The sequence below is a fragment of the Melanaphis sacchari genome, unplaced genomic scaffold (assembly GCF_002803265.2).
Source record: "Melanaphis sacchari strain LSU unplaced genomic scaffold, SCAv2.0 Contig1988_pilon_pilon, whole genome shotgun sequence".
Taxonomy (NCBI): Eukaryota; Metazoa; Arthropoda; class Insecta; order Hemiptera; family Aphididae; genus Melanaphis; species Melanaphis sacchari.
Window position 1 is genome coordinate 407642 of NW_020270968.1, and position 22277 is coordinate 429918.

At 27.5% G+C, this 22277-nt stretch overlaps 2 protein-coding genes across 3 annotated transcripts; one reads left to right on the forward strand and one right to left on the reverse strand.

Annotated features, from left to right (window-relative positions):
* Positions 1–3201: 3201 nt before the first annotated feature.
* LOC112592882 lies at positions 3202–5320 on the forward strand. Its single transcript, XM_025337043.1, has 2 exons — positions 3202–3507; positions 4676–5320. The coding sequence occupies exons 1-2, from the start codon at positions 3202–3204 to the stop codon at positions 5318–5320; spliced, it is 951 nt and encodes a 316-aa protein (XP_025192828.1).
* A 4846-nt stretch (positions 5321–10166) lies between these two features.
* Positions 10167–19563, reverse strand: LOC112592856 (homeobox protein PKNOX2-like). 2 transcript variants are annotated; one of them, XM_025337005.1, is made up of 9 exons: positions 19115–19559; positions 16289–16447; positions 16059–16230; positions 14849–15073; positions 12990–13263; positions 12461–12603; positions 12062–12203; positions 11883–11984; positions 10169–10473 (listed from the first exon to the last, which is right to left on the reverse strand). In XM_025337005.1, exons 2-9 carry the CDS (start codon positions 16396–16398, stop codon positions 10361–10363), a joined length of 1281 nt encoding a protein of 426 aa, XP_025192790.1. In that variant the 5' UTR covers positions 16399–16447; positions 19115–19559; the 3' UTR covers positions 10169–10360. The 2 variants fall into 2 exon arrangements, with proteins under 2 accessions (XP_025192791.1, XP_025192790.1); XM_025337006.1 differs by lacking the exon at positions 11883–11984 and having other exon boundaries at positions 10167–10473; positions 19115–19563.
* Positions 19564–22277: the final 2714 nt, after the last annotated feature.

Consider the following 22277-nt stretch of genomic DNA (forward strand, 5'->3'; position numbering starts at 1 on the left):
GATAATAGGTAAATTTACTCTTATGTTAAAGCTAACAACATGAAATAGATTTTGCTTAACGAAAATTTGCTAAGTTGTATGCATATAAGACGCAGACAACACACGATACGATATGGCTGCTGTAATCTGGTGCGGGGTAGTAGTAACTAGTATGAACATTGTTTTCGAAAGCTGCCACTATATTCAGTAGAGCAGCACTCAACAGCTGTAAATTTCTAATTTTTCTTTCCAAAAACGTGCTTTCGTACTTCCTATTTTCCTCGGCTCTCGTTAATCGTAAAAACATAATTTGTTCACCTAGATAAACTTGAGAAATTTTTCTAGACGAATACGTTCCAGTTTTTTGTTATCTTTTTTTGTCTATTTTATATGATTTTTTTAAAATTTTAAAAATTTTGAAAATTTCAAATGCAAATATAATCGGTTTGAAAAAAAAAAATCAAAAACCTGGAACGCAGTTACCTAGAGGAAGTTCTCAAATTTATTTTGGTGAAAAAATCATGTTTCCATGTCTAACGAGAGCTGAGGAAAATGGGAAGTACGAAAGCATGTTTTTACGGTTGAACTTTGTCACTGATTTTGGCCTCTTAAACACTAAAAAATATGTTTACATCTCCCGAAACTGAGCCCCGACTACCAGGGGCGTATGGATTTAGTGGCTTCTCGATAAATAGGTCCCTAACAGAGTTCCCTACCCGGCTCGACTTGTCTGAGACATTCTTTTCCAGGCCACCAGACCACTCGCGTACATAAGTATTTCATCAGTTTCCCCATTTTTGGGTCTCGAGTACCAGGGGCGTATGGCCAAGTGGCTTCTCGTTTTACAGTTTCTTACCGGAGTAACCCGGCTCGACTTGTTCAGACCACTCGCGTATGTCAGTATTGCATTAGATTTCCCGAAGTTGAGTCCCGAGTACCAGGGGCGTATGGGTTTAGTGGCTTCTCGTTCTAAAGTTACCTACTGTCAGTGGAGGCGACGGCGGCGGTTCAACGATCATCACGACTTCGGTAGGTATACGTCCCTGTTACGTACAAATTGTATTAAATTATAATTATTATTTGTTTCTATCGAATGATAATAACAATAATAATAATAATATTTAATAAGACATGTTACTTGTAATATTGTTAAAAAAAATTGAATAAAAATATTTCAAATAAAAGCAATGTGAAATACTGAACAACATAATAGTTGGTAATGAAGGTTTTACGTTAATTGTTTATAAAATATATTTCATATTAATAGTTTATTTGTTTAATGAAAATATTTATTTATATTTTATTGTTAGGTATTCACTATTCAGTTTAGTATTAATTGTATCCATACATGTATTATAAATTGAGTTTATTTCATAATTGTTGTTATTATTTATGTTTTTGTTAATGGCAGAACTTAGATCTGTATTATTACCGCAATTAACATTGATATTATTTAATGTTTAGTTGTCTTATTAAAACAGTAAAGGTAATTTTTTATTTAATTAACAACCATTCAGAATGAGGAGAAATACTTTTGGGCGCATTTACCCAAAACAAAATACTTAGAGCGTAAATCATAATAACACATTTGGGCACATTTATTTTTTGCATATATTAGTATATTAAACCAAATCTGAGCCTATTAACTTTATCCAGAAGACACCACGAGGAGGTTGGCTCAATAGTTTTCGAAAGTATAAAAATTTAGATATTTTTTTTTTTTTAATTTCCATGTTAATTATTTTTATTTATTAATATTATTGTATATTATTCTATTAATTAATTTTTTTTTGCCGCAAAATGTGGTCCTAATGTTTTTATACAATTTAGTATATTTTTTCAATTTCATATGTTTTATGTTTTACATACGTTACAGGCTTTAACAAAATTTAGTTTTTCTTCGGTTTCTTCTTATAATTTATTAATTATTTTTATTTTAAAATTGGTGTCTGTTTGAATTTCCGTTAATAGATTTAAAACATTTTGATGATTTGGATGGAAAGATTCTGGGCCATTAGTTGTTCTTAGGTATGAAAATTACTCCTCAGCCCAAATAAGAAATGGAAATTGTGAATCTTTTATAGTTTTCAAGTATATCGCTTATTGCGAAAGCTCAAACACTTCACATAGTCATATTGTGTAATTATTTTTAAGTTAAAATCTGATATTTTATTATTGATATAATTTTGTTTTTCATCTTTTCTTTACTTTTATTATCTGATGTTCTTATCTTTATATATGTATTTGTTTGAAACATTTTTAAAACTTCTATTATTATGAATATATTAAGATGATGATGATAAAAATTTGAGTTGAATTCAGATTAAAAACTTTTGCAAGCTTTTGTAGTAAGACTTGTATCAGAACTAGCACTAGCCCAAATACTAGGAGAGAACGTACTGGTATCTTCGATGTAATTAGTCACTAAATAATCGCAAAATTCATATATTTTATTATTTTTTTGGTTTTTCAACTATGAAACTATTTATAAAACAATTTCCAACTTCTATTGGATTAAGAAATGGTAAACCAAATATATGTACCAGCCACTTTCCTAATTCATCAATAAAATGTGATTTTTTTTCTATTATTATTATTTATTTTATATATTTTTTTTTCGTGTGGGAACTTACGCATGGGTGTATTATTTTTCGTGATGGAACTTACATATGTACCCGCTTACCTGTTATGTTTCGTGTGGGAACTTACTAAATCCCAAAATAATTATATTTTTGTTGTTAGGAAATAATAATATTTATTAGAAACAACTAAATAACACATGATAGTAGACGGCAGACACCTGGATTAAACGAAAATTGAATCACACTGCTGTACAACATACCATACTATAATAAAATAATCGTTATCATTGCTGTCGTCATCGACAGACGACGATGATACAATAAAAAATAATCAAATTAAACTCAACATAATTACATCATATAAAATTAAAATTTCTATTTCTGAGTACTGTCATTTAGAAAAATAAAAATCGTTTAAAAAAAAATCACTTAATATCGAATTAAATTTATCTTGTTTCTATGGGATCCATGTCGTCATATATACCTATTTATCTGATTAAATAAATATAGGTAATATTGTACTAGATTATTTTATTTTAGTTGATCTAATATAGCTCATAAATAATAAACTGAGCAATTATTGCTTGTATACCTGATTAAATTTTATTAATTATACAATATAAGTTGTAATATTATTAAAATGAGTATTGCTGAAGAAAAAACCCAAATGTTGAAAACCGAACTGTTAGAGCTCCGGGAAAATGTTAATGTAAAAATGAGCCAACAATTGTTATTGCGCGACGGTATGGTGGCTAATTATCAGCGAATGATGGAAGAATGTGATGTGTACGAGAAGGAATTGGAAAAGATTCGCTCGGAAAATGCACGATACAAGTTCGCAGAACAGTGTCTGAAGAATAAAGTCATAGAAATAACCGGTTGCAAGTTCGCCAAGAACTCGACCAACTCCGACAAAGACGATTCTGTAGCAACATTACAGTTAGAAGTGAGTCGTATAGAGTTAAGTTTATGTTATATTACAATATGCAATAAGTATGTACTAAGTTAGGGTGACCATATTGAAAAAAAAATACTGAACAAAATACTGTCAAATTACATGGACTATAAATATAGCTATAAATACGTTATTTTAATTAAAATAAGCAAAATATTTACATTTAAAAACCGTATATATGTAATGAAAAAATCGTAAAATATAAAAATATTTAGTACATGTCAAAAAATGACAAAATATGCAAAATAAAACTTTATATTTAGGATCTATTGACTACAATAGCTTACCTAGCTATTTTTTGGACTATTCAGAAAAAACATCCAAATGCATATAAATCCGAGACCTAGACTAATGTCATATTATGTGCAAGTATTTTTTTGTCTCAGACTTTAAATTAACTATATATATTTTTAATAGTTTTCATAAAAACCTAAAATTGTTTTTCTGCTAATTAATTTGAATTTAAAGACTCTATAGTGACTATAACTTAAACAGGTTATCAAAAAAAGAGAAGAAAAAAAACAAATGCATTCATTTTTCCGATAACAGCAAACAATTATGAGTAATTAATCAAAATAACGTAACACTGCCTTGTAATATAAACATATCGTATATGTTCTATAACCAATATTTGTATTCTTTTACCACACGGCACACGATTACACGAACCGTATAATATATAATGCGTCTATTATGATAGGTATCGGTACCTCGTACATCATGGAAGTAATGCAAAAGCGGTCCACACGACGTCATCGATTTAAACCGAAAAAAAAGAAGGTACCTCGTAGCTACGCGATATAAACGTATCTGCGCCTACGTAACTCCTCTTTAACGTATAAAATATACTACCTACCTACTCTAAAAAGTCCTTAATAATTGTATTCCGACAAAAATGATTCAACGAATGTTTTTCCCTTGCCTAACCAAACCGAACTATATATATATGTAATATTATATCAAGATACACCTAGGTTCTATAGCTACACATAATAAAAAATAAAAAATTTTATAAAATTTTTTCTTTTGATAAAATACAATCATTTACCGCGCAATAGCCCGTACACGACCTATAAATAGGTACTCGCACGTAGATGACAGGTTGAATATAATATTTACATGGCATTACAAATCTCTTTCGACCCGTCCGCATTTACAGGTATGTAGCAACAAATTGTTGGATGAGTTGAAGACGTACAGGGACCAGGCCGAGGCGGTGTCCAGACAGTTGGCCGGCGCCAAGGACCGGCTGGCCAAGGCGTCGGAGACAGAAGAATATCTGAAGCGGTGCACGGCCAACCTGACGGTGCTCGCTGAAGCGGACAGGACGAAGCGGGACCGCGAAGAGACCGAGTTGCGGACGATGGCCAAGCGATTGACCGCCGAGCTGGGCGACGCGCAGCGCGATTTGGACCAGTCGCGGGCGGTCGTGAAAGAAATGTCGGACGTGGTGGCGGGGCGCAAACCAGCGCCGGTCACATGCAGCGCCAAAGGGCTGCGCGAAGACAACGATCGGTTGCACGCCGAATTGAAAGCCAACTTCGCGGTAGAAACCGCGCTTCACGCCAGGGCTGCCCAGCTGGAGACGGCACTGCGTCACGCGCGGTTGGACGCCAAGTCCCGAGACAGAGACAAGCAGCCCACCAGCAGCGACGTGTTGCGGGACTGCTCGTTTACCGCCACCTCATCTGACTTCAGACCTGATGACTGCCAAACGTTGCAGTTGCCGACGCGTTTGATGGAAATAATAAAAAAATATGGAGGGCTGCAGCCCCCCGACGACGAAAGCAGCGAGCCTAAATAATAGGATGGAATGGCCTAGTCAAAAACCTTCTCCTGCTCCCTGATCCTGCCGCCACCACTATCTTCCGCCCGCTCAAGCTTCCACCGCCCACTACCCTCCTCTCCCATGTCACCGCCACCGCCGTACCCAGCGCCCTTTAGCGTATATTTTTATTACTGTGCTACAGTAGGCCCAGTCTGCACCTGTCAATGTGTATATTACTGTTACCACAATAAAATTACGGTATTTTAGAAAGAAACGATACGCTTCAAGAGGGGGAAGTTTGGACCCGGAACCCCCCTCCCTAGTTACACTGCTGCTCTAAATAATTAATTTAATTCTAACTAAATCTTTTTTTGTCACTAATTTTTCTCGATTTTTATTGATAAAATTATTGTCTCCGTGTCGGCTTGAGTTTCTTTTAAAATCGATAAACTACACGAATCGGAGGATGAGTGTTATGAAATTGATTATTATTAATTGTATGGCAGGTGAAAACGTTCTGCTCCATTAGTAGTTCATTAATAAAAATATACATTCAATTAAAAGCTATTTAAATAATACAACATAAACTATTAATATTATTAATAAACCTTGGGTTCAACTTTGGTCTACAATTTTTGCAACATACATCCGTAGTCATGTCATTTTCGAGGGTCCATCGTTTAACTATAATCGTCCTCAATCGTGTTATTAAAGAAAGCTCTGATAAGAACAGTCCGCAGTTGTGTATCGCCGTTCGTGACGACGATACATCATTCTGGTTAAAAGTGTTCTACCACCGATTATCACCGTCGACACATCACGGCTCGTCATATCGGGTTGCCCCTCATACAGTTATTAATAACATTGAGCTATTCTTCCTCCGAGTGATGGTCACCATTTGGCCGTTGAATGAGTGTCTCGACCTAAAACCAGTAAAGACGTATCTAATTGATACATTTAGCATTTGAAGACTAAAGGTCAATTACATATAACCGTTTCTTATCCGTACCGTCATCCGTTCAGCTTCAGTGCTTTGGATTTACACAATGCCGTTCCGTATCTGTTCAATGGCGTTAGTACCTATCTTACTGAATAGGTACACGCGCGTTTTACATACCTTGTTTCACTATTTTTTCTGGTGTTTAACTAAAATTGTGATATAGTTGAAGCATAAACAAATCGCTAGAAGATCTAGCGGTGTTTGTCTTCTAGATGAATAAAAGGAAAATAACCAATGAAATAAGAAACAAAATAAGATTTATAAAAAGCAGTGTGATGCATTTTAGGCAATTTAAAATTAAAAAACAAAACTTAAAAATAAATTATTTTTATGATTTGTTAAAATTATTATGATATAAAAGTTTAGATTTTAATTTAATTTTAAAAAGCTTAACAGTCTTTCAAAGAGAAACCTTCTTAACCATCTATGCCTAGAGCCTACGATAATGTTAATCCGGTCCTGAACATCGTCCTCACTATCATTGTGTTAACCATATTTTCCTTCAATAGCTAACAGTGGAACAATAAAACGAAACTAAATAAAGAACACTAGAATCAGTTTAATTGAACACATTTATTATAACAACAAATATCGATCTGACAATCCGCTTGAGATTGTTCTACGACACAGGATCTCAACCAACTGCCTTACCGAACATCTATTTCTTAATAGTACTTCATTAGAGGAGATCCTCACCCATCATAATTAAAACACAATAATAACATTAGACCTAGAAAACATTTTCAAAAACTGTAATACTTAAATAGATCATAGTTGTTCACATTATTTAAATTACTCAAAGTATCCTCCTCTTAAAAATGAGGTTTTAAAAACTAAAGCTGATTACCATATTTATTTATTTTTAATTTTTTGTAGGCCTGACTACTTATTGATTTTTACTTATTGATTTACGATAATTTTCTCTAATGTTATTCCAGCGATTTCGCGATTTATTTTTATACCCGCATTAGAAGTTATTTTAAAATTTAATAGGTAGGTATAAATAAAGGATAATCTTATTGCTAATAGTAAATAATAATTATAAAATAAGTGATGCCCTAACAAGTGACAAAAGTCACTCTGGTAACTTAGAAGATAATATTAAAGTTTTTCATAGAGATGAAAAAAAAAATTAATTTTACTTTTAAAAGAAAAGAGAAATTTACCGAATCTAAATCAAAAAGAAATGGTTTTCATTTTTACAAATTTAAAAGTAAGTACATTATAATATTATTTAAATATTTAATACATTTTATCTAGGCAAGTATAGGTACATACTGTTTATGTAACTACTCATTATAACGTTTAATTTTTTTTTATTATTTAAATGATCGATACTTTATTTTTAATTTATTTAGATACATATTCTCAACAATTCTACTATTTACCTAGGTAATACAATTGACATAATAGTAAAATACAAATAAAATAAGAAATCAATATTTTACTATTTCAACTTTATAATTTTAAACATTTTAATCATACTAATTTTTGAATTTTAAATGACATGAAATTAATGTTAAAAAACGAGTATTTGAAAACATTTTCATATATTATATCTAATAAATGTTCTTATTTTCTAAATGAAATAATCTTGTTTAATGACTAAATTCGTACTTAAATATTGTTACAAAATATAATCAAGTTAACTTTCTAGTTGATGAATATTTTGAAGAAGTATGATATTGATAATTGACAGTATATTATTCTGTATAATATATTACAATAGAAGAAATATTGTTAAAAAGGTTCACATATTTAATGATGCTAATGAAGATAATTTATCCAATGCAGATAATTTACTTAATGAAAATTATGTATTTAATGTAAATATTGAATCTGAAAACACTAAACATATAAGAAATGGTCTCTAGACTTATAATTTTTACATATTTAGACATATTTTTTTCATTTATGGCATTTCTTTTAATATTAAACAATATCATTATAAAACCTTGAAAGGTAGTAAATAGCTAAATAACATAATATGTATTTATTGGTGTTGTGCATAAAGTGTTAACAAGGGTTATTATTGAGCTAAAAAATAAGTATAATAATAGATCAAATCTATATAATATTAGATGTTATAAGCTAAACAAAATTTACTAATTGATACAAATTGTGTTTATGGCAAAAACTGCATAACATTTTTATTATTATGATTTATACAATTATTAGTTTTTAATTTTTTAATAGATTCTTAAATATTTTTTCCTAATATGTTAGGAATTCTTCAAAATTATATTTATGCGAACCATCATTTTATTTTTATTTTTAAAACCTTTAAGTAATTTTATGTTTTTATTTAACAAAGAAAAGATAATATACTTACTATATATGCTAATGATGACAATAATATATACATCTATATATGTATTATTACAATTTTTTTGTAACACATATAGCATATCCATTATTTATCATACTAAATTACACGCACAGATTAAATTATTACTCAATTTACGATTTATTTCACATAAAACAATAAGCAAGTATAATTATAAATGATGACATACTTATATGGTATTATTTCAAACATAAAATACATGTAGAATATAGTTGATTTTACATTAACTACAATAATTTCAATAATGAAATAAAAATTTTAAGTAAATCTAGATGAATTAAAAAAAAAATGCATTTCATTTAAAAATTTGATTGGAATATAACAATGAATGTATGTTATGAATTATATTTTTTTTAAGAGCCACATGAATATTTGTCTTGAATTATATGTAAAATATATATAAGATTTAAAAAGGCATATATATATAATTATACAAACATACTTCAAGGTAGAGTATAAAATTAATTTTTTAAATGAAAAAAATAAAAAAAAAATTAATAAAATATTTTTATAATCTATTAATTTATGAAGAATTATTTAATGTTTACTAAAATTATAATACATTTCTTCAAATCTAAAATCATTAAAATTTCACAAAAGATTACATATTATACTGAAGATATATTGTATAATATTTATCATAATAATTATGCAGACTTTTTCTAAAATATGATTTATTTGTATATAATAATGAATAGTATAAGACGAGAGTAAGAATAAAAAAATAAGTTAACATAGAATCCTAAAAATAATTGAGTACATATGAATACAAATACTTTTTCAAAAAAATTTAAAATTAGGTAATGAAAGAGTTAAAAAAAAAATATGAATACACAATGTAAGCAGTTACATTTATGAAATAAGAATTATTTTTATAAGTATATATATTTAATATAGATAACAAATTAGTAAATTTAAAAATTTGCCATTCACTACAGTATTAATTATGGCAATTTTAACATTTATTTTCAAAGCGTTGAAGTATTGGTTGAGGAAAACTGCTGTGATTTTATTATAATGGGTGAAAATTGATGGTCAATTGATCATAAAAGTATTATTATTCTTTTTTGACAATATTTTGTTCTTATGTAAAAAAGAACATATTAAAAATCTTTATATGGACTCCAAATCTTAAATTATAAATAAAATTACAATATATGGTCCATTTCAAATAAAAATATAACGAGCAAATAGCTTTTACCACATAGTTGTGGGGGGGGGGATTGGGTGACGAGCAATGCACAAACCCGTATATTCTTATTTGGAATAAAATGTATTTTTATTTTTTAAATCATTAGCATTTAATATTATATTTCTATAATATATTTAAATAATAACTCTAGTTAAATTTCAATCAGTTATTCTAAATAAAATTTACTTTTGTACAAATTGTTTTTACAGTCATTAGTTGTTATTACTTATAATACTTATTAAGGCTTGGAACATTTATTTATTTAATGATAACACACTTCATCAGTTTATTCAATGATAATTATGAACTTAAATAAACCACTTAAGTACATTTAACCATTTAATAAAATGTATGAAACATATCAATGTGTTTTCAATAAATTATCTCACATTGTCTAATGTGTAAGATATATTAAATGGCTTTAACATTAACATTAACCATCTATAATATAATAGTATGTATTCTATACATACATATAAAATGATTACTATTTCATATGCATTGTACAATGTATTACGATTATTCTTAGAACACTGACTAATCTGATTCATTAACACTATGTTGAGAAAAAATATCACTAATTTCTTCTTCTTCTTCATCATCATCATCTTCTGCTTCACTTTCACCAAAATTTGATTCATTTGAATTTTCTAAAAATAATTTATTTTTATTATTGTATGAAATAACATAACAGCTTTAATTTTTATTATAATATAATTAAAATATATATATATATATATCAGTGATTTATATTTATTTTCTATACTTAAACAAATTTAAGTTATTAAGGTATAGTATTACCATATATAGTAAATAACAAATGGTCATTAAATTCCAGAACTTTTAGGAAAGCTATTGGTATAATTAATATATTAAATTATGTCTTATATCAGTTATTTATATGTTAAATACTTGAAAATAATGTTACTCTTAAACACAATAATTTCACTATCCAAGATAGAATTTAAACATTAATAGACATATGTATATACTTAGTTACTCTTAGTTTATATAGAATTTCTTAAATTTAAAAACTTTAAAATTGTAAAAACATCAGTTTTTAATGATTAAATAACACAATATACAACAGTAAAGAAGAAAAATATTAACAAATTTAAATATATTTTGATGAAATTAACTTAAATATTAATATATTGTATTGTATTATATTTTATACTAAATTAATTACACATATTTTAAATATAAATCTCATGTTAATCAAGAAGGCGCTACTACATTGGGATATAAGTAGTGGTGTTTTGAGTGTAGTAATCTCTCCAAACATTTTGTTTATATAAGTTTTTATTATAACAGCTCAATATAAAATATTCTTTGATGTGTAGTTTATCAATGTATAAAACTTATTGAAAGAAGTGAAGAAAACATTTATGGAATTTAAATGATACCTAGTACCTAACTAATATTTTACATGATAAATTAACTTCTTTATATACTGGAATAAATATCAGCTAGTAAGCACTAAACAGCATAAAATCTAATATTAAGAAAATTGAAAACAGTGATACTATCTTATAGTATTGATCTAATATATAGGTTTCTTTTGTTAAATCTATTCCAGATCAATTTATACATTTCATCACAAATTTTTTCTGATTTAGACTCTAAATTTTAAGGGGATAAAATCAAAAAGGCGAAAAATCAAATCTTACATAGACTTAATGATAATTTAAAAATTATTTTTAACAAGTCAACATATAAAGATTTATAACTAAACAATTAGTTGGATAAAATATATTAAAATACAATGTGGAAATGTAACCATAACAAGATAAAAAAACAGTTAGTGCTTATTCTTGAATATTTTGAAAGTATTCTAAACAAAAATATTTATAAATAATTATTTATAGTCATTAAATTATTTGAATTAAAACTTATTTAATATCTGCTAAGACTAAAGAAGTCAATTAAATAATATTATAAATATAATAATTAAATAAAATAATAACACTTACAGAATGAAAAACAAAAGACACATAAACCCACCATCACTTATATATATATATAAACATTTATTAGAGATATTTATGATTTTATTTACCATTGACATTTTGAGATTGTAATATAACATCAACAGGCCATGAAAACTTGTTATTATCAACAATTACAGACTTATCTTTAGAAAGAGTAAAGTTTTGTTCACCTATATTTTAAAATATATATTTATATATTACTAATTAAATTTAACTATATACTTATCACTCATAATAATAAAAATACCAGTAATATCTGGGGTTGAAGCATCAAGCATTGGTTGTAATATTCGTCTGCGTGCATTGATAAACCAATTATTTACTTGTAACAATGTTAAATTAGTCTGTGCTGCAATAATTTTTTTTTCATCTTCTGTTGGGTAAGGATGCTGAAAATCATTATTTTTTTTATTATTAAACTTTTTTTTTTCATTTTAATTTAAATTTATTATAATTAGTGTTCACCGAAAAACATATGGCATGGTATTTGTGTACAGAATGATAAATAATACATAACAAATATAATAACAGTAATAATGCTCATATAGCCATATAGGGTAATTGGGTATATAGAAAAACTAATTTATATTAAACAACTGTGTTAAAAGTAATAATATTTATACATTAACATATTAGTTTTTCTTACAATTAAATGTTGAAAAAGCCAAGAGCGCATAACACTGGTAGCCTGTTTAGGAAGAATTCCTCTTTTTTGCTGTCTTTTCTTTTTACTTCCAAAATAGTCATCTTCTTCATCACAAGAGCCACCACTAGTAGCTGATAAGGAACCTAAAATATATATATAAATAAAAATAAACACTAATACATAAATTGTAATTAATTAATATATTTTAAATTCAACATTTTGATAAAAGAAAGTTTTTGTTTAAATAATTATTTTATTTTTTAAAATTGAAAAAAATTCTTTTTATATTTTTTATGACTAACATTTGTATATTTAAAATCTCTGTATACAAGAATATTAATTAATAATTATGATAAAAATAATAAAACATATTTCATATATATAATATAATAACTGTGATTAAATTATACTAAAAAAAATTAATGTAAATGTAATACTTAAAAATTGATTAAAATATAAAAATATATGATGATTTATAATTCAAAAAAAAAATTTTCTAAGTATATACAAATAATAAATTATTACCTACCATGTAAAATAGAAACATTATTCTGTAATACATTTGTACCAATTGCTGATAATGGTGTTTTTTCTAAAGTAGAATTTTGAAGTGAAGATTTGGTGACTGTCAAATCAAGTTGGGAAACATCTGAGACTTGAGATACATCTTTCATTTCTATGGATGTGGAAGACGGTATATTTGACAAAAGACAAGTTATGTTTTTTAAATCCATTATTGTTTTTGGTTTTATAACATCGTTGTCTCCAGACTGCCGCACAGAAACTCCTGAAGAGGATATCACCTGTCAAACATCATTATAAACCTAAACCTAATGTATCACAATAAACTAATGAATAAAATAAATAAAATCATATTTAAAGTTTACTTAATCTTAAACATTTAATTATACATTTATTAAAATATAGGTGCACATATAAGATTTGTTTAAATTATTTTGTCAATTCTTACATTTATTTAATTAAATGTTATTTATTTTATGTATTTTCTTAATTCATGTAAATTATTTCATTTAATTTAAAAAAAATATTTTTTTACTATATTCCAGTTTGAAATGTTCTATATTATATTTTTTTATAACTTATGTTTCAAAAATAATGCCATTTTAATTTTTTTATTTTTATTGGCAGATGATAAGTAATTTTGTGCTACTTGCCATACTTCAAGAGAAACAATCGCTTTGTTACATGAAAAGTTCCTGGAATAACTAATCTTGTTAGAAAAACCCCCCAAGTTTACCCTCTATCATTCGAATTGTCAGCATAACATTTTTTTCTCATGGAGATACACTAAGCCATTAACAATTGCTAAAACTCATCCATTTTTTTTAACTTGGAAAAGAAATTCAACTACTAAAATTCATTAAAAATACAAAATTAATAATTTGTGGTCAAAAATAGGTCTTGCCATTAAAAAAAAAAAGTTACTGTGTGCAAAACTAAATATCACAAAAATAGTCTAATTATTTAAAAATGTGTTAACAATGTTCATTAGTTACCCAAAAAAGCAGAATTGAAATATATGAAGCCTGCACATAGTTATTGAGTGTTTCCACTTATTGTGATCACACTGTATATAACTTAGAATAATGCATGTAACTAAAACTAACTAGTATGGTTAATGATTTGCAATTAATATTTATTCAACGATATAATCAAACTGTATTTCAATTCAAATTCCTATTTGAGTGTTAAACAAGAATATATTGAATGATAGATATAATTCTGATCAAAATATTTTTAAAAACATATAAAGTACATCATTTATGAATAATATTCAAAATATTATATCATTTAAGAATTTTTTTAAGAAAGTGTTTTTAATTTATAATCAATCAATGATATTTTTAAGATATATCATACAACAAGGTATGTTGAACGATTCTTTTAATCAAACAATATTTATTGTTTTAAAATCTATTTAATTTTCATGTGTTGATATACTCAGGAAAATATTTTTCTTTAGAATATAAAATTAAAAATGTATGTTTTCATTAAAAAATAAAATGATAAAAAATTATAATAGTATAATATATACATTTTAAAAATGTTTTATATCAATTAAAAATCGTGAAAAAAAAAACATTTTTAAACATAATAATTATATGTATTATTATATTATCTAATTATTAGATTTTGAAATAAATATTGTTGTCAGTCAATATGTTTTATGCCACCATGTATTCATTAAGCAAGAACAGATGATGTTGTTGATAAAAATCTTACACTGCCAACATATTGATTGAAGAAATATATTTTAATGAAGTAACTAGTAAATTATGGATTGGTAGGGTTGTAGAACATTTTTTTTAAGCCACGGCTTATCTGTAAACTTTTTAGTCAATGATATTGAATATAGATAGTAAATACCTGACTATGGTGTGGAGAATGGCATAATGGAGAATTACTATTACTTGAGTTACCACTGCTATTGTTTTCTATGTAACCAGATGTGTAATCAGAACGCAATAAATTTTCACTTTGCATTTTAATCTTAAGACATGTTATGTATCTACTACAAAAATCTTTGCACAATTCTTGAACTTTCTCTAGTTCTAATAAATGTATTCGTAATACTTGAATAGCTTTAATCATCTGAAAAAAATAAATTTAATAATGTTTGGTCATTTAAATTATCTGTGATCATCTAAAAATATATTGTAAAATTTCACATAATATACATATTTACATAGGAAATAATATATTAATCTAACACAATATCACAAATAATGTATTTATGCCTTTGAAAATTCTAAAATATGCATGAATATGTCTAAAAATTTCAAAGGTTTTAAAATAATCAAAAAAAAAGAAAAGAATATTATGAAATATGCAAAAAATAAAATTATTCAATACTAATTTAAAATATAAGTTAATACTATACATTTTACTATATTACATAAACATTATTTGATAATTTAATAATGACTAATATTTTTTTAATAATATAACCAAATTTTTGTTATACATGTGACATACAATGTATAGAAATTAAAAAAAGTTTATTAAAAAAAGAATTTGTTTTTGTTAAAAACAAAAATAAATTTACAATTAAAAATGCTTAATATTCAAAAATATGTAAAATACAATTAAATATAACTTTATCTAAATTGTATCAAATGAATTAATAATTTTATCAGTAATAAGCATGGCTAAAATAAAATAATGGAACCAAACTTAAAGAGTGAAATAAAATATGAAGAATGGAGATGGACTATGGATCGACTCCCAGATTTTAAAAATCTTCTTATATTAAAAAAATACATATATATTTGATAAAATAAAAGTATATAATAATATATTTTTCTCATACTATTATTGGTGTATTTTTTAAGTGCTAAATACGAGAAGTACCACACCATTACTTATGATTATGAGAAGTAAAAATTAAATATTTTTTTCAAATGGAGTGTATAGGAACCTAGTATAATACAAAAATTATTGTTTCAATTTATAAAACTAAATCATACTACATTTTAAGAACATAAAATTATAGACCGTGTTTAATTATCATTAATTTAAATAAAAATTTACAGTTAACAATAGATAAATTTTTTTTAAGACACTTTAATACACATACCAGTCCATCAATTTCTGTATCATTAATTAAAAATGGTTTTCTATCTCTTTCTTGATGTTGAACAAATGCTTGTATATCCATGTTAAAACTTTCAGAATTTGAGATTGCTGCTGACTGAGTAGCTTGTTCACATCTTTCAAAAAGTAATGCTAGTAAAGGAAAAAGTGGATGCCTGGAAAACAATAATATTAAGAAACAAAAATACACAGGTAATTATAATCAAAAATTACTTATAAACAGCTCGCTTATCAGCTTCAAATATTGCTTGATCAGTTTGTTGAATATTATTATTGGCGATCGCCGTTAAATTAGATGTTACACTATCCGAGTATGAAACCATTGTTAAGCTTTACATTTGTTTTCTTTTTCCATTATTATAAACTGAAAATCTACAAATTAAAAAAACTATTTAAGTACAATACTCAACTATAAATTATTATCCTAATTTAAATCTCTAAAATGAAGATTATTAATTATGACCACTTTTTTATTTTCCACCAATGAATTATAGAATACATGAATACCTACTTAATGACTAAAAAGTATCATGTATAAAACACTTAATTTGACACAAAATAATAGAATATGAGGCAGTGTTTTGTTTTTTTAATATATATACAAAAATGAATATCAATTGTCATTAATTAAAAAATTCCTTAAAATAGTTAAATACTACATTCTTAGTAAAATGTGTTTTATTATAAATAATATAGAACATTAAAGGATCAATTGTATTATAACTTTTATATACGGTGCAAAGTGTGTACAGGTTTCAAGCTTTGAGAATATAATTTATTTACATCATAGTATTATGTAACAATAATAAATATTAGATCAGAATAAAAAAAATGTCATCTACTTTACCTAAAAGGTAATGTTCAAATTTATAGATAAATAATTTTTAAATAATTAATACATCATGTTATATTTAATGAAATAACTACATTTGTAATACTGGAGTTTATAATGTATTTGTATTTAAAATTATTTACTCAATGCAAATAGTTGAAATAATTAATAAGAATTAGAACTACTTTACTCAAATAAATTGACAAATCTATATGTCCATATTTGTTAATTTTTTACGAGTATGACTATACAATGCATAATGTCTGTACATTTATATTTGATATATACATGTAGACTAGAGAGTTTTAGCTATGAATATAAACTTACAATGAATAGACACTTTTTATTTACATAACACATTTTCCCATTTTTCACGTTTTAATATATTGTATGATCCATGTATTTATTTATATAATTGATAATACAATAATAATTTGTAAAACATTAATACATTATTTTTTGTTTGAAATAATATTTACCTTACTTTAAATAAATTTGTGGAAAAATAATCATTAATCAATAATCATATTTAATAAATTAAAAAGCTTGACAAAAAATTCATCATTTATTCGTCAGTGACCATAAACTAATTAAAGCCAGACTAGATGTAACTGAAAAAACAGACTTAAAATCTTTAAACATGTTCAGTAACCATTAGGTATACTGATAAAGAATTAAAAAATTGTTAATAATATTTCTTTTGTTTAATCGTGAAGTATTAAAGAGTGAAGAATTTTCAAATAAATAATTGTTTATAGATTTAATAAAAAAAAATCTAGTTCTCTGGCAAACCTTTTGGACAAATTTTACCAACTAAACTTTATTGTACACATTTTAAAAGATTTAACTTAGTCTTAACATTCTTAAGACTAAGAATAAATCAAACATCACCAAAAACAATCAAAGATTGTTCGTAAGTATAAATATAATTACAGAAGCAAATTTAATTCTCTTCCATTAGTAGTATATTTGTTGACAAAAAAAAAATTTTCTAGGAAAAATTCACACTTTTACTAAAACTCAACAGTGGTAGGTATCAAGGTGTTTTTCAAAAAATTATAAAAGAAAAAGACAATTCAAAAATAACTAGAACAAGTGATATAACAATTAATTTTTGAAATTTGCAATGAACTAAAATAATTGTGTATAAAGTTTATTTCTAGTATAAAATATAATTATAACTTCAATTTTGTATTAAACTATAAAATAAACTACCAAATATTGAAATTTTGATTTTAATGGAAGAATAATAAATTAGAAAGTTTTAAGTTATTTAAAAAAATAAATATTTTACAACTTGTTAAAATTATTCTACTAACTTAAGAAATGAAACTTAAACAAACATTATTTAAACAAATTTTTATAATGCATAAATGAAATATACAAAATAGTTGATAATATGTGATATATTTTTTTTAATAATTTATTTTTTATTTTACCCAAATATTTTTCTTTGATAAAGTTTAAACCTCATCATATTTGTTTTTAAAAATTGTAATCAACTAGAAGTGATAGAAACACAACTGTGAAATATCTGTATTAAAATAAATAGGGATAAATTTTAATTTGTGACTTTAAATCTATGGTCTAAACTAAAAAGTATATAATTATGAAATATTTCAAAATATAGGTCTTTAAATTTTAAGTTATTAACAATTACCCAAAATCTAAAAATAATTCATGAAAAATGTTTTCTATAATCCTGTAGCAACACCACTACTTTTTTTTAAAACGAGAAACATTTTTGTTTTACTGTATACCTACTATTAAGTTGATTTTGCACTTATAAATTTAAATAGGTAATTGAAAATATGGCTCTTAAAAATTCTAATACTTAAAATTTGAATAGATAAAATATAATACATTGAAAGAAAAAATGGAGGTGAATCTTATATTTATTACAAGTTATTTGCATGATATTCCTTTAAATTAACATATTTTGTAAGCTGACATATCCATAATTTGTTACTGGACTAACCTACTGAAAAGGGATGTCGGGTAATAACACTAGTCAACCATCGCAATAATTGCTTCGGACTCACTCGGTCCTAACCAGGAATGGATAGTCATGTTCTCCACGACACGTTTAGTTTGTCCGACGTGTCGAGACCACAACTCACATGGCGAAATACAATAATCGCACCGTATCGTACGGAGACCGCAGTACTCTAATTACAGACGATCGGCGGACGCTGTCGCATACTTACGGGCTGCAGTTGTCGGTGGACATCAACACGACAGCGGAAGTCCTCGGAGCCTGGAGCATGCGGTCGGACGGACGGCGCCGGATCCAGCGAACTGGATGCCCGCACGTTCACCGGGCAAAACGCTGTCGGACGAACGACGCTCCAGCAAGACGAATATCGCGCGGCGGCGGCGACGCGGTACGCGCGTGCATGTGTGACAGCGACAACAACGAGAAGAAGAAAATTAATAATTACATGGACAACAATTATACCGTCGTCGCAGTCGTCGAGCGGTAACGACGTTGATAATAGTAATAATAATAATAATAACAACAATAACACCGACGTCCGGACGACATGTACATCGAACGCCGAGAGAGAGACGGACAGATAAGGGGCCCGCTACCGCTGGTTTTTTTTATTATCATCGAGACGTCGTCGGGCACAGCGGTGTTATATAGTTCGGAGCGTCGTCGCGACGAGCGCTCGGGTATTTATCTCTTTTTCCCCCTTTTTCTCCCTTCGAAAACGATAACGATAAATAATAAAAAAAAAAAAAAGTAAATAAATAACAATAATAATAAAAATACCCAACGACGGAAAACAGTACACGCGCCGCCGAAGGTCGCCCGCCCGTCCGCTCCCGCTCACCCCTCTCGCCCGCCACCCCGTCCTCCGGCAGCTTCCGACTCTTCCGAGTCCTGACGACACGCACTCCGCGCTCGCAAGTCGTTCAGTGGTGCGCAGACGTAATGCGTTCAGCAATACAAATAACACACTTAAAGTGGTGCGCGCGGTGTCGTCGCGGCCCTCGGCGGTGGGGTGACGGTCAGCGCGGTCCGACACTTCAACGACGATTAAAGGGATCGAGCGAGCGCGCGCGCGCGCGCCGGCGACGAGATGATCGTGTCCGGGACCGACCCTCCTCGCTAAAACAACCGTTTTCGGCGCTTCGTCCGCGGTGTTTCTTAGCCGCTGCTGTTGCTGCTGCTCAGACGAAAAACGAAAATATGTGATTTTCGCGCGCACCCCACCCATCGCGTTACATCTCTCCACGTATCGCCGCGCCGAAACCTCCCCGCCGGCTCGTTTTTTTTCCCGTCGTAATATTACTATCATCATCATCATCATCGCCGATCGCTGTTACGGACGAAAGTCTCGTACAAATAGTAATACGATTTTACAATATTGCCACAACACATGTAATACACGGGGGTGTTATACGTATATATTACTATTGTTTTTATCCATATAGATTTAGTCGAATTTTTGGCGAGGCTTATTTGTTGTTCGATAAGACTTGAGTATAATTGGACGGATTACCTAGGTTTGGGCGAATTTGTAAAAATTGTAATGCGTTTGGTCCGTTTGGACGATTTCGCACAATGCATCTGAGAAAATGATTTTAAAAAATTATGATGTGTTTGGGTGACTTTCTTTAAATATCTCGTTAAATGTTTAGGCGTACTGGACAGTATCCGTTTTCTCTTTCGTTTTGACAGACTTCAGACTGTCCGTGATGATGTCCACGGCCATGATTAAAAACGAATTGTTTTCTGATGAAATGTATTCAGTTTGCTTTTATTTTAAAATTAAATTTCTTTTAAATATTATACTTTTATCTTTTATATTCTGGTAAGTATTGACGTGATTGATAAGGGTCATAGATACAAAAAGATAATTCGTTAGCCGGTCAGCGGTTAAATAGATTTACCGTAGATGAACGTTAAATATGGACGTATCATACTCGCTCATAATATATATACTGTAAGGAACTTATTCAAACACATTGCTTTTTTATGTGGGTAAAAAAGTTATTCGCTCAAATGCATTACGTCTCATTTAAATCAGTGGAAAAATCCGCAAAACTCTACACTCTTTTTAATATTTTAAGTATTTTTTTCCTTATCTTAACAAAACATAAAAACGACCTAGTGGCATGCAGCTATTAGATATGACTATAATAGTTAGCTTAACTTAACCTATTCAAGGTATTTTTTCGGTGCATAGTAATCCGACAATAAGAAATATTGACTCCAAAAATCAAAAAAAATAAAATACCATTTACCTTTAGATACCAATGTGTACCACTATAGGTCAATAGCTTGGTAACTAGTTGATTATGATAAATTGTCGAAAATCTAAATTGGACTTATAAGACTAAAAGCATACGCCGTACACAATAATAGGGTATAAGAATAAGATTTATTAGGTGTGTTTCAATTGTGTTCTGTTAAAAAAAAGAGCTAAGTACCTATACAACTTAGTGGTTAATATCTGTATTGATTGTTGTATTAGCTAGCTGTTTATTAGCTAATTAAATAATATTTATTATATTAATAGTCAATTCACCCTAAAATAATTTTTTTTATAAATACAATGTTCGTGTAATTAATTGGCAGTAGATGCGCAAGTAAGTGTAAGCGCCTAGCTCGTAAAAAATATTTCGTTTATATAAGTTGATAATCACTAATCAAAAGTACAAGTAGCTTTAATTTATTGAAAATTGAGGACACGAATTATATAGGTAGGAAACTAGGATCCTTAGAACACATAGATGTCTATAGCAAGTTTCTCGGAATTATGTGATAGTTTTTGAGATATAAAGAAAATTGTATGTAAACATATACCAAAGAATATTTATGAGGTCAAGTCATTAACTATATCTATGTATACATACATATTTTTTTAAACGTACCTATTATAGTTATAGGTACCAGTGTAATGAATTTTTTATAAATTAAATATCAATAAATACAAAAATAATATTTATCTATTTTTAAAAATGTGTATATTTTTAAACTGTGATTATAAAACTTATTATTTTAAATCTATCTGTACGATTACTTACTTATTTTGTGTAGGTACTTTTGACCCCTTTTATTTATTTTTAAATATGAACCCGAAATGCTCATCATTTTTAAATCATTGTTTGCTGCTTAAAAAGAATGTGATTGTGATTTGTGAGCATTAAACGCTTGTTTACATTCATATTCTACATACATCATTTTATCAAATTTAGTGTCAACGTATACGACATTTATTATTTTCAAGAACCTTGAATATGAATACATATTTTTTAGATTTATAATGATGTATTAATGTGTATATATTTTTAAATGTGTGCATGTTTTATAATAGAAAAAATGTTTCGATCTTCAATTTCGAAATTTCTACTTTCTAG